Source organism: Diorhabda sublineata, chromosome 5, assembly GCF_026230105.1.
Source record: "Diorhabda sublineata isolate icDioSubl1.1 chromosome 5, icDioSubl1.1, whole genome shotgun sequence".
Taxonomy (NCBI): domain Eukaryota; kingdom Metazoa; phylum Arthropoda; class Insecta; order Coleoptera; family Chrysomelidae; genus Diorhabda; species Diorhabda sublineata.
In genome coordinates, this window is record NC_079478.1 from 32,834,547 (window position 1) to 32,852,324 (window position 17,778).

The window sequence follows — 17,778 nt, forward strand, 5'->3', positions numbered from 1 at the left end:
ATCGGATTCGTCCAAGAAAAGAGTTTTTCCATCACAACAGTGTGTTTGTCTATTCCTCCACTATTTTTGTAGAAAAAATAACCGAACTACATTACGATTTACTTTGCCAAATACATTTATAGAGAGATCTATGATTTAACATCCTTGGGAAAAACTGTATATTCAGTTTTTTTTATAGAGTGTAATTTATGAAAGTCTCTCAAGGTTAAAAAAACAATATTAACAGAGGATGTAAATAATTAAAAAGATTTGGTTTTTCTTTTATATTTTCATAAATAATAACAAACTTAAAATATGTAAAATAAAAAAAAAAACATATAAAAACTTATAGAGGCGGAGCGGCATGTATAGATCGCCTCCTTAAAAATATTCTTCCACTTGTTGGAAACTGTCTAGCTAATAATATCAACGACGATGCTAATGCGAGCTTCACTGAGGTTTTGTCTCCTGGTAAACTAACGAAAACGGTCGCCACTGCTGCTACATTATCATCTAAAAAAAATCTAAATGTGATCAAAAACATTTAAAAAAAACTGAAAAAAAATATATTGCCATTTATTGTGTATCTTAACATTTTTATTACAAACTTCTGCAGTAAACAAAACAAAACTTGATCTATGGGGAGACCTACCAACTGTATAATTTGTGTTAGACTGTCTAAATTTGAAATCTAAAAAGGCAAATACATTACGTAGAGATATTGATCTTGAACTTCTATAGGTTTTAGTTTTCGAAAAGTCGTGCCTTAGTAGCTAATTCCACTAGCTTGCACTTCTCAAAGGAAAGGAATCTTGATAAATTGACGTTAGAACGGTGGAATTTGAATATTGACTTACAAAACGCTCAGATCACCACTTATGTTACAGACTAGAAAAACCTTGATTCATTTGGTCAATAGAGAAGTTTGTTTCCCACTCTCTCATTATATAATTAATTGCAAGTATATGTGGCCTGCTTGTAGGTATTTCTCGAGACAACAAAGTTGGTACGATTTTCAGTACTAGTATTTGAGCGCCATTTGCGATAAGCAACATTACATACAGGGCGTTTTTAATTCAGTTTATAAACATAAATCAATGACCACAAAACTTAACTGAATTTTGACGTTTTTCCTACATCGAATCATATCGCTAGTTAATTTACTTCCTATTTTTATAGCCAATAAGATTTTCTCGAATGTTTTCTTATTTGATAACTGCATAAACATAAAGGCTAGGATCAAGTTATCAAGAAAAAAAAATAATAATATTGATAATAAATACAAAGTTGCGAAGTTAAAATCTAATAAATTTTTAAAACTCATCCCGTAAGCATCCGAAACAAATTACCCAACTGGAAACAATAACAATAAGTGGCACAGAGTTACTCAGTCTCTCATATACACATGTACTTAAGAGTACTTGAATAAAAACCTCGCTATAAAACACATTTACATTCTCTCCGATAGCCAGGCGGCCTTGAAGGCTCTGAAAGTTATAGAATATACTTCGCAGCTAGCTTGAGAGTCTAAAAACACTCTAAAAGTACCAGATCACTGAAACAAAATAACACTAATGCGGCTACCGTGGTATACCAGGTAATGAGGAAGCAGACCTCAATGTGGCCTCATAAGATGTCACATCACCATCTACGGAATGGATGGCGGTAGGAGAAAGAGGAAAGCCTTACTGGAGAAACAATCCAAACCAAAAAACAACCCATATGATTCGTAAATATATCAACTAAGAAGTTTAAGTCTCAAGATGTCCAGGAACGACTTAAAACTGGTGGTAGGTCACTACCCCGTCAAATATCACCTGATATGCGTGGCAGAAGATGACAACTGCGAGTAAGTCATGGGAAACCTCAAAACATCTGTGAATATTGAGATGCAGAGACTTGCACAAAATATATTGTTAGGTATAGTTGCAATGCAATTGTTTTTTTTTCTCTCAAATTTTACATAAAAATTAAATACTTTTGCTTGCCAACGGGAAAAATAGCTAAAACATCTCCCCAAAGATTTGTGGTATTACTCTATCAAGTTTATAGAATTCATTTTAATACAAATTCAATTAATTTGCAGTAAAGCCCGTAATGAACCGACCAAGATCTTAAGCCCCATATTTTTGTTTTTCTTTTCAGTTTGATGTTCTATAGCTTTTTGACAATATTCTTTGATATTGTAACTGTTGCATTGTGACAAGTACAGTCACAATACGGTGAACTCTGAATGATATACAACCATTTTTCAGCCAAAAGTCATTGAAGAAATTCAGAATACTTCAAAGAGAAATGATTCTTCACTACTACGATGCAATCACACATCTGCTGGAAGAATTGAATTTCTATCTTTTTCTAATAGATCGCATGGTCAACTATTTTCAACAACAGAAGAAGCCTTTTTGTGTTCAAAACGAATATTTAATAGTCGAGGTAAAAAAAATTTATTCGTAAGCATGGAAAAGCATATTAATTTTAATGAAGAATATTTTGAACAGCAATAAAATTAATTTCGATTAACTCGTTTTTCCATTCTTAGGGAAGAAATTTATAATGGATTTTAAAGTTTTTATTAGAGTTTTCTATTAGTTTATATTCAAATGCCTTATAGTACAAAATAATTTCAAACTCACCTGTTGGTTCAACAGCAATCGGCCTCAGATCATAATGTGCAGTTTTCTTAGGTTTAGTTTTGCCGTTAAGGTTTAATAAAATGGTGGCGAAAGGCCTCTTTGCCATATGCAACATTTCTACGACATGACGCCTTCTAGCTCTTCGAACGTCGGCTGCCTGTTTTGCTTTCCAAGCAACAACACATGCTGCTAAAAATAAAAAGAAACAAGAGAAAAAGACGGAGAAGAAAACAAAAAGATCAATATGAAGTTGGTCTTGACGGGAATAGACGATACCGTAAGCCACCTTTTTATCGGAATCAATTGGTTCAAGAGCCTGGAGAACCAAGAAGAAGCGAGTTGTTTCCAAGCTATGAAATTCCTGGAATTGAAAGATACTTTAGAGATCATAGACTCAATGTTTTTTTTCAAGTTTCCCTGGATTAAACATTGGCATCACAAGTTTTTTAAAGAGAATATTATATTTCATGGAGAAAATTAATATACATGGTGTGTGAGACTGCAAACACTGTAGGTAATCTGACAACTTTGTTTATCTCGTCAACTGTGAGTTGCAACACTGGAGAGCTACCACATTATATTTCCCAGTGCAAACAGTTGAGTTGTGTTTTTCATAAAAATTTTTTATTGGGGAACATTTTGGAACCAGGTCTGGTAAATCTGGGAGTGTGACTTTCAAAAATTGAATGAGGTAAGAATCATTTCATTAGACCAAGAAGATGTGGAATATCAACATGATACAAGGAACATCTTTAAATTCGAAAACTGATGAAAGCTTAGATAGTGTGAGGGCTCTTGTGTGATTAGACCGTCATCTAACGATAATGGTGATGGGTGAACAGTTAAATTTGTGGCATTGTACATCAAATTTTGACAGACGATTTAGACATGCAAATAATTTGTGCCAAAATGAAAGAGAAAAAAAATTTCACAACTGAACAAGACAATTGAAGAAATATCTACATTGATCTTAACAAGAGGATTTTCAAGAATCGTGATTTGAGTCCTTGTGACTTTTCCCAAAATAGAAACATGTCTTAAATAACGTCATTTTACAACTCTGAAGAAGATTTTAAATCCTGACCAGTTAAAATCATACTATTTGAGGACTTCGACGCTGCTAAAAAGAGTGGTAACAACTCCAGTATATAGTTGTCCAAAAGAACTACTTTGAAGGGGGTACCATTGTTTAAAAAGATAAAGCTGTCGTAAAAAATCAGTCTCATTACTTTTCTCACACACACCTAGTATATTAGAAAATTGATAAAACACAAACTTACCTCTGGCAAGGTAATAACCAGTCGATCTTGTAAATTTCTAACCAACAAAAGTGTCTTTGGTTGCCATATCGTAATATAAGTTCTCAATCCCATAGCTTCCTTCTCCAAATACATATCTTTCGATTTCAAAGTCCCATTCTCCCAATGTCCATACATACTATCTATATCAACATCAATAAAACCACTGGTATTGTTACGACTAGCCACGTAAGTGTCATCATGTGTGCTCATGAAGACATTTAATTTGCCTTGCGTTACGTCAACAATAATACGAATGTCGACATTCATAAAACGAGGCTGGATAACGAAGAAAACTACTTCTCCAGGATGGAGCGGGTTAGGTTTAATTTTACATTCATCTAAAATAGAAAATATCATACAAATAACAAGAAACTATTATTTACAAGTGATGTTAGTTAAGTAAACTCCACTTAGAAATAAAAAAGAGCCAATATAGATAAGCAAAAAAATTAATTGCATTGACATAGCATTGTACAATTTTTTGTATACCCTCCTTGTAGAATGTTGCCATCAATACAATGAACTAAGAAGTAGCATTTTTTCAGCTCGTCGTAACTGTTGTACCTCTGATAATCACGAAAAGTTTTCAAATACCGAATGGTCATAGCAATAGGATATGGTAGGTAACAAGAATCGCTTCATTCCAGATCCGATAGGATCATCTCTTATACAATCATATTTGAAAATGAAATATAAATGGCCCTCAGTTCCAGCCAAGTTTCTAATGACAAAAGATGGGTAGATTGAATAATATTAGAAATAAGCAAGATGTATGGAGGAACCAAAAGAGAGTAGCAATAATTGAAGAATTAAAGTTAGATGGAAGAAGCAAATGGTTTAAAAGCCTACTACAATTATGCCACGTGAAATATATGATCACCAAAAATCTAGTTCCCAAAAAGGCAACTGTACACATAGACTTAAGCTAGAAACTCAGTACAAAACTAGAAATTCCTCTATAATAAATTTAGTGTCAGATTTTAAAGAGAGTCAAATGCTTCCAGATTGCTAAGGGAAAGTGGTGATTCAAACAAAAACAACAATCTACATAGGGCTTTAAAAATGATAGCATCAAAATTTGTAATAATTGGCAAAGCAATCTCCTGAATTTGTTACACTAAAGTGAGCCTCCGCTGAGTACATGAACACTATGAAATGGAAGGGAACTCTAAAGCAGAGGATGCCAAAGAGACGTTATTGAAACCCTCAGGTTATGTCATGTCAAACAGAAGTGATTGTACGACATCTAAGGCCGATTTGGCCAAAGATCAATAAAAAGAAAACAAAAATGATAATAAGAATCACCAAACAATCGCGAAAATCATTGAGTGATACTGGACATTGTACTATTGGAAGAAGACTTCAAAAATGAGCAAAAAGTATAATGGAGAAAAAGAGATGATCAAGCATCTGCTCTGTCGATGCCCTGCCTTACAGAAAAACGACTTGAAATGCTAGGAAATGACACATAGATTATCTAGAAGAAATAGAAAAATTAGATATGGAAAAAGTAAAAAAATCGGTTAGATTGCTTAAAAATAGACTATAAAAAGAAAAATGATGGGAGAGTAGTTAGATCCACAACTAAGTTCCCAAATTTTGAAAAAAAAAAGGTTGAGACAATGGGTCTTTGCCACTTTAAATTCAAAAACTATGAAAATTGGAAATATGAACTGATAAATATTTCAAGTTCAATAAAATTCTATATAGAAAAGAGATAGTAATTAATTACAGACTATACAATCAAATTTGAAAATTTCAGTTTTTTAGTAGCCAAGCGAACTTATTAGAAGCATTGGAGCCTAACTAGGGAAAATAACTTAGAGGATACAAAAATTAAAAACGCAAAAACTAGCTCGAAAAAAAAAGAAATTTTGCCAAATATACAAAAATTTATACTAGTACATTGATGTTTTTTAAATTAAACGTTAAAAAAAATTAAATAAACTCATCTTTACTCACCCATCGGTTTGGCATCAAAACACATTTTATTATCCACATGCATTTGTTTATAACACTGATGACCGGATGTTGGTGTTCCTAAATAACCTTCTTTGCATTTAGAACATTGAACCATCCAACAAGGATGTGCTGAATTTTTGTCAGATACGCCTCTGCAAACATCACTTTCAGTATTATTTTGACAGTTACACTTGTCTCCGTGAATAGGATCACACGTATCACCATGACCGTGACAGTCACATGGACGGCAAGCGTCTCTATGATTTTCGCTCCCACGGAAATTACCTAAAATAAAAACATAATTATACAAGTAATCTAAATTTTTTACTCCAATAAATAAACTTTTGTGTTCCATATAATCTTTTTTTGAAGAAATGTAAAAAATGTATCAATATCAATATTAGATTTCACATATAACAAGTTGTAATGGATTCTGGAGCACACCGGGCTGGAGGGAAACGAAATAGCTGACAGACTCGATAAAGTAGGGGCAGAGAAACCATTTTTGTGGTATCAGCTACAGAACAGTAAAAAAATTATTGGAAACAAATGTATATAAGGGTAAAACCAGTTATTGAGACAATCTACAGGGGCAAACACTCCTGGGAAGCTATAACCAAAGAGGATCTGCTGAATATATCAAACTAGGCAAAAGCAACCTATGAATACTAACAGGAGTCCTGTCAGGGCAATGTCGCCTCAATGGACACCTGAAGGCGCAGGAGACTAAAACTCTATTCACATTATCTCAAAATGTGAGACACTACAGGACTCCAAAGCACTACACTGGGAGCGTATGAAATAGAAGTCGAATATTTCCGGGGAATCAACAAGGTTTTTTGAAATAAGAACTTCCACTGTTGATTTACAATATGATCAGGATTTTTTACATGGTTTTACAGTTTCTATTTATTTGAAATGAAAAAGCGAAAATCGTAAAATTTTTCATCAAGCACACATATATCATTAAACTATAAATACCAAACAACAAACATGTTTTTTGGCTAATTTTAACGATCACTTTCTCATTTGATTGATATTTCTTTCCTTATAGCATTTCAATCAAGGCTGGGAAGAACCGATACTTGCTGAGGACCAGATCTGGAGAATTTGGTGGGTGAGGAAGCAATGTAAAGTTGAATTCATTGAATTTGACCAATAATGTACAGTAATAGTCACTGTATTTGTTTTACTCGGATCCAAATAGTTGATTAATAATATACAGTATGTAACTCTAAATACAGAGACGATAACCTTGCTAGTCGATTACTTTAACTTCACATATAAAATGGATATGAACGTATTCATAAGATATCTTCGGGATATCAACTATATTTTTCAATTGGATTTTTTTTATCAAGTTATCATCGTGTTTGTTCGACTATGTTTAAACTTAACCAACTCAATCAATGAAAACTGATTTTCCTGAAGAGTATTTTCATTTTTTAATAAATCTAACAAACAAAATGTTGGTGGTAAAATTTTGACAGCAGTAATTCAAGGAAAAATTATAAAAATCTAATTTGTTAGACTAGGGACTCATTAATCGATGCTATATATCAACAATATCATATTCACTGATTTTTCTGTTGACCACTCTACTATAAGTATCTTACCTTTAATGCAATCATCACATCTTGCACCAGATGTTAAATTTCCGCATCTAAGACATTTTGCATTAGCTTTTGGTCCTTCTTTTAATGTTTTATTCAAAAATTCGTAATCTATATAATCTCCAGTATCAATCTCGGTACTATTATCAACACAAATAGAACTATGGCCATGACAATAATCAGAGCAAGAGACACAAACACCACCATCAGCTGGGTCTCCGACAAACAATGGTTTACACTTTTCACATTGGGCTCCCTGTAATAAAAAAATATTATGAAGGATATTAATTCTTAAATACGGATTACGATTAAAAAGCTCAGAATTCAAGTAGGAATTATTTGAATGTCAAATTTCGAATATATTATCAATTGTCAGGTAGACCTTCGAAATATAACATTTTTTGTCATGGCAGGACACTGGAAACATGGAAAGAGCAAAACTTGCGCTGAAGGTACAAAGAACCAGTTTCACGAATATTTATGAGATTCATGAAATACTGAACAAAAAAGAGTATTCAGATAAACTAATAGAAATCCATAGTAAAATGAAGATACTTAAGCAGAAAAAGAAGCTATGGGTGAACTGAATTTAGTAATAATGGAAAAATTATTAACTTCAGATGAATAATTAACCTCTATTACTAGAGACGTAGAAATTGTTGATAAATAACTAATAATTGATGATAGAGAAATTGAGTCAACGAAGCCTGATAGAACAAAATAGTAAGATTCAGTAGATAGTACGAAAAGCACAATTAAAGGGGCAGATATGGAATTTAAAAAAATTGGATGAAACTTGAAACACTGGCTGGGATTTAGGGGTCAGTTTAGTAAAATTAGTATAGCTAAACAGTTGGCAGAAAGTTCTCCTTCCACAAAAGAAAATTACCCAAAAGTAATTGAGAAGTATGTTCGTAGAAGAACTAAATTTAGTAATAAAAAAATTTCATGATAAAGTAAGAGTCATAGTTACCAGCTTTAGAAACTTTACTCCTAGTGTGGCAAACAAGTTGTTTAAATAATGATTATCAAACATTGAAGAATAGGTTGGACAATATATTGAAGTTTTATACACAAGGAAATCCAAAATGAAGAAAGAATCGCATTAGCAATATCTGGATTTGACATACAAAATAAATTTAGAAGACAACTATAAGGAATTAAAAAAAAATGGATTCCAACAGTATCGGAATTGTTATAGTAAGACGTCACAAAGGAAACTAATTTTATATTCACATAGTTCTGGAGAATGTCCGAAATCACAAACAATGAACTTTAAAGAAAAAAAGAAAAAGGTAACAATATTGTGTTTATAAAACCCAGGAAGATTGATGTACCACAAGAAAAGAATATTGAAAGTTCTGAAATGACTTTAATGAATCAAATACAAACACTAAATATTAATTTAATTCACCAAGATGATTGAGGAAAGCTCGAATTTTGATTAAATAGAGAAGCAAATATTCATTCATTGCTTAATGGTAAGGAAGGTATCAAAGTAAAAAGTTTAAATGAAGAATTTACTTTCAATTTTGAAGCTCTAGACCAACATGTTATATACCAGTAGGAGAGGGTATTTGGATACAAGAGCTTAAAGCCCTGCAAAGGAGCAACTCCTATATCAGGGCCAACTCCAACAGTCGGTCCCTTCGAAATTTGGATAGGAAAAAAAATTGCAACAAAATTATTTCCTGAAAGAAAACAGGATTTATCGTGTGTACATCAATGTATTCTATAAATAAACAATTATCAGAATTATGAAGTCTCAACACTGTAGGAATAACATTTCCCTACAAAAATAAGACCGTCTCTAACGCTTCAAAATGACAAAAAGAGAAGCTCTAAAATTTCAATTCCAATGTTCTAATTTCGAATATATTATCAACTGTCAAGTATACCTCTGAAATATAACAGATAGTTTAGAGTAACAGTAACTATTTAATAGGAAATTCCAAATAAGTGTTATAAATAGCGATTGGTTAATGAGTATCAGTACTATTACATTAATAAAAAGAACTCACCATTGTGTTGTTATGACACACCAAGCATTTATCCAATTTATCAGGACCCTCACAATTAGCATGCCCATTACATTGGCACTGGATGCTGCAGTTAGCACCAACATACCCAAAGTCACAAAGGCATTTATTAGGTTGAATACATTGACCACGAACACAACCTAGCAAAGCAAGCCAAAACAAACTCTATTAACAAAATGCACAATAAATTATCGATATCAATATTATTATTTTCTTTAATATATTTCAAATATAGATCATTTAAATTAGGGTGAAAAATTTACATAATAATGTGTCAGCACTATGTGTTTGCTTTTATAACTTGACAATGTGAAGATGGGAGCGACCAAAATTAATGATCTGAGTAGAAGAAAAAACCAGAAATTTTCACTTTATTACAATATCGCTTATACTTATTTAGCATTTAATCACTAGTGTATATCTTGTCATCGTATCACCAGTAATTATTATACATTTGCTTTTCGAAAATCAAAAGTGTATTGGTTTGTCAGAAATATTCAATGAATAAACAGAAGCCCTTCCAAAATAAAATACTTGGACAAACCAAAGATCAAATTGATGAGGTTTCCCGAACATAGCACACAATATTTTCTTCTTGTTCGCAGTAATTAAAGAAAACCTGCATGGGTACTGATTTTCACTACCACAAGAAGCAGTTGATGCATTTAAAAAGCATGCTTAGATGGGTTTGGCTGAAGATAAAATATTCAGTTAAAGATAAACTGCTCTTCGTACTCTAGATGGTGAGCATTTGTGAAAAAATCACGTTTGAACAATTGCTAGGAAAGCAATGATAGCTTGCAAACGTGTAGCTGGTAAGACATGGGGCTGCAGTCCTAAATACTGCATTGGAAAATTTGGAATAACTGTGAAACCAGTAATTATGTATAAGACAACATGTATGTAAAAACCTTCAAGAACAGCAATAGGACAAGCATCGGCAAAATTCAGAGTATCTGAATCAGTCTAATTAAGTAGATTTCACCAATAATGACATGATTAATAAATAAGTACATAAAAACTTCATAATAAGTAAGTAAATAAAAAGGAAATATTGCAGGGAATGTTGGGGCTAGGCTTCTATTCAATCTTATATGTAGAAATACTTGCAAGTCATTTTGATAGTCAGGCAATTATGAAAATATTTAGCTGTCATGTCATCGACTCAGAGCTAACATAATAATAACCGAGTCTCTTTAGTGTGGTCAGACTTGACTCGGAAACTTCTTGTGGTGTAGGAAAATGCTCCTATACGAAAGAGTTTCAGAAGCAAAAGGAAAATGAAAGTTAAATCACTCCAAAAAAATCTCTTAAAACTACAATCAGATTTAAAAAGTATTATTATTTGAGCAAAAAGAAGCTACAACTTTTTACTCGTTTCCTTCCAGGAAGCACATGATGAGATTTGGCTTAGTAGTGACATTCTGAGATAATATGGTTCTAGAACGTTAGAAGTATGTACATAAAGTGCTTTGGACAAAAAATCAAAATAAATTTAGTAAATTTGTGGTGATACTTTTCTAATATCTTTTTAACTTTGCTTTCAAACTTCAGTTGTAGAATGTAGATAGAGGATGTTTTAGCAAAGACACTGAGGTTTTATTAAATTCTTCGAATGGAGTAGGAGATCGTTAACAAATAAATTTTTTCAAAAACTGGAATATTAGATTTAAAAAATAAAAAGTAGCTACAGTGCCACAATAAGTGAACTAAGGAATACTAACATATTTTAAAAAGAACACAACATGTCTAATGATATGTTACAACGTGGGGAAGCAAAGATCTAATCTTTTTAGAGCCAACACATATACTAGAATTCATTAGAACTCTGGAACTGGAAAATAAGCTGTAGATGTCTATAAGGGGCACAAAAACCACGAATTATTTTGAATTGAGTTGCTGAGACTTGAGTTGATTGGCTACAGTTGTCCAAGCATTCACTTTTTCTAAAGTAGTCACTTAAATTGTGAGTTGGGTATAAGAGTAATACTGAAACATTTTTTAAAAAAACGTTGGAAAAGATTTCAGTCAAAATCCATTCCTTACACTCTATATTGTTCAAAAAAAGAAAACAATATTGTCCAGTTGCTAATGAGCCGTTAATACAATTAGTAATTAGAATTCATCAAACCTCAATTAAAAAAATAGCGACAGTTTTTTTTATTAAAAGCTCTTTAATTAAATAAAATATTCACCTAATGGGCATACAGGTTCACAACCATTAAGGCCAGCCTTATATCCTATTCCACATTTACACTCAAAACCTTCATCCAAATCGACACAAATTTCCGATTCTACGGCACAGGTATGATGACCATTATTGCACTCATCTTCCGGTGGGCATTTCACATAGTGCCAACTATATGTAACGTTGTTCAATGGTTCGACGTCCTCCACTTCCTGCAAATGTTATCACAAATATTTGTCATAATATACGATACCAATCATTACAATAGGAGGTTTTATCTCATGCAAACTCATAAAAGTTACAAATTTTGGAAAACAGCTATGAATATTGCAAAAAGAGTGCAGAGAGGGTGCAGGAAGTGAGGTTTGACATGTTGAAATAAAAACTGAAGAAGTAGACGAAAAATAATTGAAAAGACATGGAAACCATGTTCAAGGAACACCTGACCCCGTTCCAGCAGTCTCTGTCTCTGTAAGCAGTAGTTGAAGAAATAAAGCAGTTAATCCAGTTTCTGTCAGACACCTTCGACGAGCACGAGGATGTCATTAATGATCTCATAAATGAAGTAAAGTATTTGAAAGAAAACAGCGAATTGAAAGATCTAGTGAATATGCTTGAAAACAGATTGGACTACATCGAGTAAGTGGAGAAAGCAAATAACTTAGTTATCGCAGGTATCCCAAAACAAGAAGAACAAAAAAAATCGTTGAAAAAGTCTTAATTGGACTTAAAATGGAGATCCAGGACGATGGCATACAGGAAACCTACCAGATAATTTGAAAGGATGATTCACCAATATTTGTCAAGCTCAAGATTCAAGCAGGAACTATTAAAGCAGGTAAAACAAGGTAAAGGAATAAAATTAAATAAATGTGAACTATTGGGATTAAGTAAGAATATATTTTTCAATGAAGATCCCATGCAAAAAAATCAAATTTTATTCAAAAAAGCCTGAGAATCTAAAAAGAAATATGTGCTATGTGGAGCAATGACAATGTTGCCAATGACAAAATATATATCAAGATAAAATAAACCGATCCACCGATTAGAATCAGAAGTAAGCAAGACAATAAGTTACTATCTTTGAATTGAAAAACAAAACCAAGGACCTAAACATTTACTGAAATGGCTGTGTATAAAAATCTGAACATTTTGTACATTTTATATATAAATACTAAGTCTAAGGGACAAAATAGATGATTTACATGACATTATTCAAGCTACATAAAAAATGATACCAGATATTTGTAATTGATTTGAGGTCTGTAATAAATCAATACATAAAAAAAATTATTAACGCACCCCTACTTTTCTATGATTTTCCAAAAATACTTCCTCGCATGTACCCAACAATGGTCTCTCGTTAGATCCTTCGGTACAGAATCCTTCTCCACTCAAACCTGGAGTTGAGCACCAGCCACATGGTGCATGTTTTAAACAGCTAGAGCATTGCGTGAAGGAATTACAAGGCTCGGGACAATTTTGGCGGTCATCAGGGCGCAGTACTAATCCACAAACACCGCCAGCGCAATAAACGTCTTGGTAAGATTCCGAAACACATTCGTCCAGTTGAGTTGACCATCGGCAATCTGAATTTTCAAGGCAAGAGGAGCATGTTGAGTAATTGATACAAGGTTGGAGACAGACGACTACTGCATTGGCTTCGGCTACTGGACCGACTGTTCAAAAAAATATTTTTTTAAAAAAAAAGAAACGAAATATAAAACTACAACAAACTCCTTTGCTGCATTTCTCACACTTAGTTTAGTTTTATTCTGAATAATGGTTCGTATTATTGAATTCACTACTAACCTGGCATACACTGTCGCCTGGAAGAACTCCATTCACATCCCGGCATTTGATGACATTGTAAGCAATCTGTAGCTGTGCATTTATTGAAAGGGCAACTTGCTAAAGTCGAATTACAATTATTGGCATTACTGGAACATTGTCCTTGGCACCAAGAACATGAACTTGATTGTAGACATACTGTACAATCTTGTATTGTAGAACAGTTGCTGGGCATTGTTTGATATATGTTGTACAAAGAACATACTTGGCTCTGATTGGTTATTAGACTAGCTAAAAAATCGATAATTCTATTTGTAAATAATCAAATGATGATTTTAATTTATATGGAACTTAAGGCGATTGGAAAAAGCTCTTCAAGTACGAAAACTATGTTTTATTTCAATATCCGATGGGCTATAGTTTAGAAAACAGACCAAAAATTAATACAAAAAATCGCCTTGATATTTCATAAAAAGATAAAAAGAGAGTTGTGACTTTGAGATTTAGGTCCAGTGAAAAAAGTCACTCGGCACCAGATCGAGACTATATGGTGTTGTATTCGAAAATCACCCATTAAAATTAATAAAAGAGCCATTGTGTCACACGAGAACTACGAGTTGGATCCAAAAAATTCCAGAAGGTAGTATCCCTCTTCGTTTATTTTGAATAAACATCGCAATATTTCACAATATGCATCTGCATTAATTACTGTTTCTACTTCTTCTGTTATCTCTCCACTACTATTGGATATTGGCGATCACATTTTCGTAGGCTTCCCTGTCCGTCGCTGTTAGAACCAGATCTCCTATATTTCTCAAACCTGTCCACTCTCTTATGTTCTTCAACCAAGACATTCGTTTTTTTTTCGACTCCCAGTTTACTATCCTTCCTACCCTCAACTATGAGTTGAAGAAGTCGGTACTTTGGACCTCTGAGTATGTGACCCAAATAGACTGTTATATTCAGAAGAATTTCTCTGTATTTTCCCATTTTTCTTAGGATTTCTTCATTTGCCACTTTGTCAATCCATAGTACTCCTAGCATTCGATTATAGCTTCACATTTCAAACTCTTCTAATTTATTGATTTCCGATTTTTTAATAGTCCATATTTCCATACCATTAAGCAATATCGTCCATTAAATATCTAATGTATCGCATTCTTAATTTCAAGCTAATATCTTTATTGGTTGGAGTTGTTGGAGGATATTCTTGAATTTTAAAAAATTGTTATATCATATGTTCTTAATTTTTTAATACCTTCAATAATTTGTGATGTGGAAACTTGTCGAAAACCTTTTCTTAATCAACAAAGCATAGAAGACATCCTTCTGCACGTCTCGGCAGTCCTGGACCAGCATAAGGATACTGAATGGAGCTTCTTTTTCCCCATTCCACTCCTAAAGCCAAATTGAGTATCTCTGATGTTAGCTTGGCATTTTTTGTATATTCTATTATGTACGATAATATTTAATGCGTGACTCATTAGACTAATTTGTCGATATTCACTGGCTTTCTTCGCATTTTTGTATAACAAATACTTCTGGTTCCCAAGGAAACAGTTGCCCTAATCTTGCACTTCCTGGGATTTTTTTTTTTGCTTTTGGTGGATCCCTTTGGGGAATGTGACTTACCATATTGTGTTACCACATGTCAGAATGCATTTTAATAAATCTTTTCCAATAGGAAAATGACTATTAGAGCCTAGCAGAGAAATATAGCCGACAAATGAGCCTATAGCTTTTAAGTGATAATGTGTCATGTCACAAATCGCTTTGATTCAAAAGTTTTTGGGGGTTTAAAATCTTCATGACTATCCACATCAGTGTTAATAGATTCAAAACCATACAAATTCTTCTTCCCAGAAATAAAAAAAGCTAAAAGGGAAACGTTTTGATACCATTTCTGATATTGAGAAAGTATAAAGCGATTTTGAAATTAATGTTTCTAGTCATGGCTCCAATTTTGGGACAAAGGCGTTACTTTGAAAGATATTTACCCAAAATTTTGTAACTTTACAAAGTTTTGGGTAACTCAAAACATAAAATAGAATAATCAGATATCTTTGATATATTTAAATTATTCAATCAAAAATGACGTTCTTAATTATTGTAATTCATCAGTCACTTCCATTGCATAGTAACTCTAAACACAGAAAAATTACTTCAATAATTTTCTCTCCAAGTTCATTTAAAATTCTCTTCTTTTACTATCTCCAGGTGAATTAATAATTTGTTATAATTATAATTATAATGTGGTAATATTTCTTCATATTTGCCATTATCAATTTGTTGGATCACCACTAAATCATTGATAGGACATCACTGAGAGCTGCAACATTTCACTTTTCAAAAGACAATACTTATATGATAGGGATAATAAGTCAAGAGAATCTATTTTTTGAAAAGTGAAATAATGCAGCTCTTGAACCCGAGGCCGCACTGCAGGAAGATGAGTAAGATGGTGGATGGTAGATACCTGCTTCGCCACCATCCAGCTATTTGTATTTGTGAGTGAGAGACTACCCTAGGGAACCGCCTGGCGTCTATCCACCCATATCAGTCATGTTTCATATTCCATCCTGGTAGCCTAGCGAAAATGGAAAGTTGTTAAAAGAAAAGCCATTTGGGACCCAGTAGATTCGTTAAGGATGTATACTCTCACGAATTATACGCCCTGTTGCCACCTCAAATTTTAAGTATGCACCCACGGTTTTTTTATTACACTATTTGCAACTATAATTCCCAAAGATTATTTTTTTCGCAACTTTTGAGAGAGGCATTATTTCCACTCGGCAGTCAGTTGGATACTGGCTTTATTTCACTGTGTTCAAGATGTATTTATCCTCAACTATCCCTTTATCATCTATCCTCCATACGACCATCGAGCACCCTACAGTTCTATGGTCTAGTTCTGACTTAGGAGTTATTTAGTGAACTTCTATTAAAGGTTTTGTACTATGCAGAACTTTATATAAAATTTATATTAAAAAACTTTTCCATGTGATTCCAACTTAGATAAATAAACTAAAATAGAAAAGATAGATATACCATTTTCGGCAGTCTCCAAAGTACATTCCTTAATATTAGAATGGCATTGTTCGGAAATAATATCATCGCCATTTTTATAGGCGCAATATCCGCAGCCTGACATATAAAGGCAAGTTGTTCTTCTTGGCAAGAGATTACATAAATCAGTCGGTAATTCAATTCTAAGCACAGTGCTTTGAGTATCTATCCCCCATCCTCCTATTGTGTATATAGCATCTCCGTCTGGTTCTACCGTCATTCCCTGGGCGAAAGTCTGGGTTGGAAACGGACCGACTTTTTCAATATCTAAAAAATTATTATTCAAGAATAGATGTATAAAAAATGTGAAAAACGAGATATTTTTATTGTTGGAATTATAAGTCTTACCACTTGACATTAGGTTCATCCATCGATTGCAGTTATAAGAGTAGGCATATAAGGTGTCAGTGGTATTCCATGGATAAATTTTTCCACCCATCACCATCATGTAATCTTCTGTTGTAACAGCAGAATGGAAAAATCTGGGACGTGGCTAAAATAGTATCAATTCAATCACATAAATGTTATTGTAAAATATCATGTACTTTGATGGACTAACAATAACTATTCTGACTATATTTCACGTTTGTTAAAATGAACTACTGCAACGTTGGGAGGTAAATATGAAACTTACCCAATGCACTGACAATCCCAGATTATTCAGCTGTGTCCAAGTCATATTCTCATAATTGAAAATATACAAATTATTAGAAACAGTAGTCAGCTGACGTTCGTAAACCATACCACCAAACACAAACAAGTTACTGCTTTGTGAGTGGTAAACAGTTGTGTGTCCGTAAATTCCCAGAGGTCCAGGTCCCCTAGTATTTAGAGGTATCCATTGTTCTTTTCCAAATTTATAAGCCCAAACGACATTAAGAAATCCAGTTTGAGGTGATATACCTCCTATAAGGATGAGACTTTCTTGAGATTTGTGATAAGTTAGAGTATGTCCAGAGAGTGCGGGCGGCCAAACACCAGTCTTTTCGATTTCACTCCATCTTTTAACATAAAAATAAAATTGTATTAAACAGAATATCGAAGAGTTTGCTGTTGATAAAGCATCAGAAAAAATTTCAATTTTCAAAAGTGGTGTAACTATAGGTCTGTCCCAACCTTTAATCACAAACATATTTCTTACAGTTTGCAAATCATTTATAAAACGCATAGGGGTAAGACATTTATTTCCTAATCAATTTATGC

The 17,778-nt window shown here is 33.1% G+C and overlaps 1 protein-coding gene across 2 annotated transcripts in view; it reads right to left on the reverse strand.

Annotated features, from left to right (window-relative positions):
* Positions 1 to 248: 248 nt before the first annotated feature.
* Positions 249 to 17,778, reverse strand: part of LOC130444586 (multiple epidermal growth factor-like domains protein 8) — a 37,276-nt gene continuing 19,746 nt past the window's right edge. The window contains exons 13-24 of one of the 2 annotated variants that reach the window (XM_056779811.1): positions 17,210 to 17,576; positions 16,924 to 17,068; positions 16,558 to 16,842; positions 13,531 to 13,800; positions 13,021 to 13,397; positions 11,726 to 11,930; positions 9,513 to 9,670; positions 7,495 to 7,747; positions 5,879 to 6,163; positions 3,896 to 4,254; positions 2,616 to 2,976; positions 249 to 492 (exon numbers count right to left, since the gene is read on the reverse strand). In XM_056779811.1, the coding sequence (XP_056635789.1) occupies positions 326 to 492; positions 2,616 to 2,976; positions 3,896 to 4,254; positions 5,879 to 6,163; positions 7,495 to 7,747; positions 9,513 to 9,670; positions 11,726 to 11,930; positions 13,021 to 13,397; positions 13,531 to 13,800; positions 16,558 to 16,842; positions 16,924 to 17,068; positions 17,210 to 17,576 (3,232 nt within the window). In that variant the 3' untranslated portion in view covers positions 249 to 325. Of the gene's footprint in view, positions 493 to 2,615; positions 2,977 to 3,895; positions 4,255 to 5,878; positions 6,164 to 7,494; positions 7,748 to 9,512; positions 9,671 to 11,725; positions 11,931 to 13,020; positions 13,398 to 13,530; positions 13,801 to 16,557; positions 16,843 to 16,923; positions 17,069 to 17,209; positions 17,577 to 17,778 lie in introns of those variants that run through there. The other variant, XM_056779812.1, reaches the window with a different exon arrangement.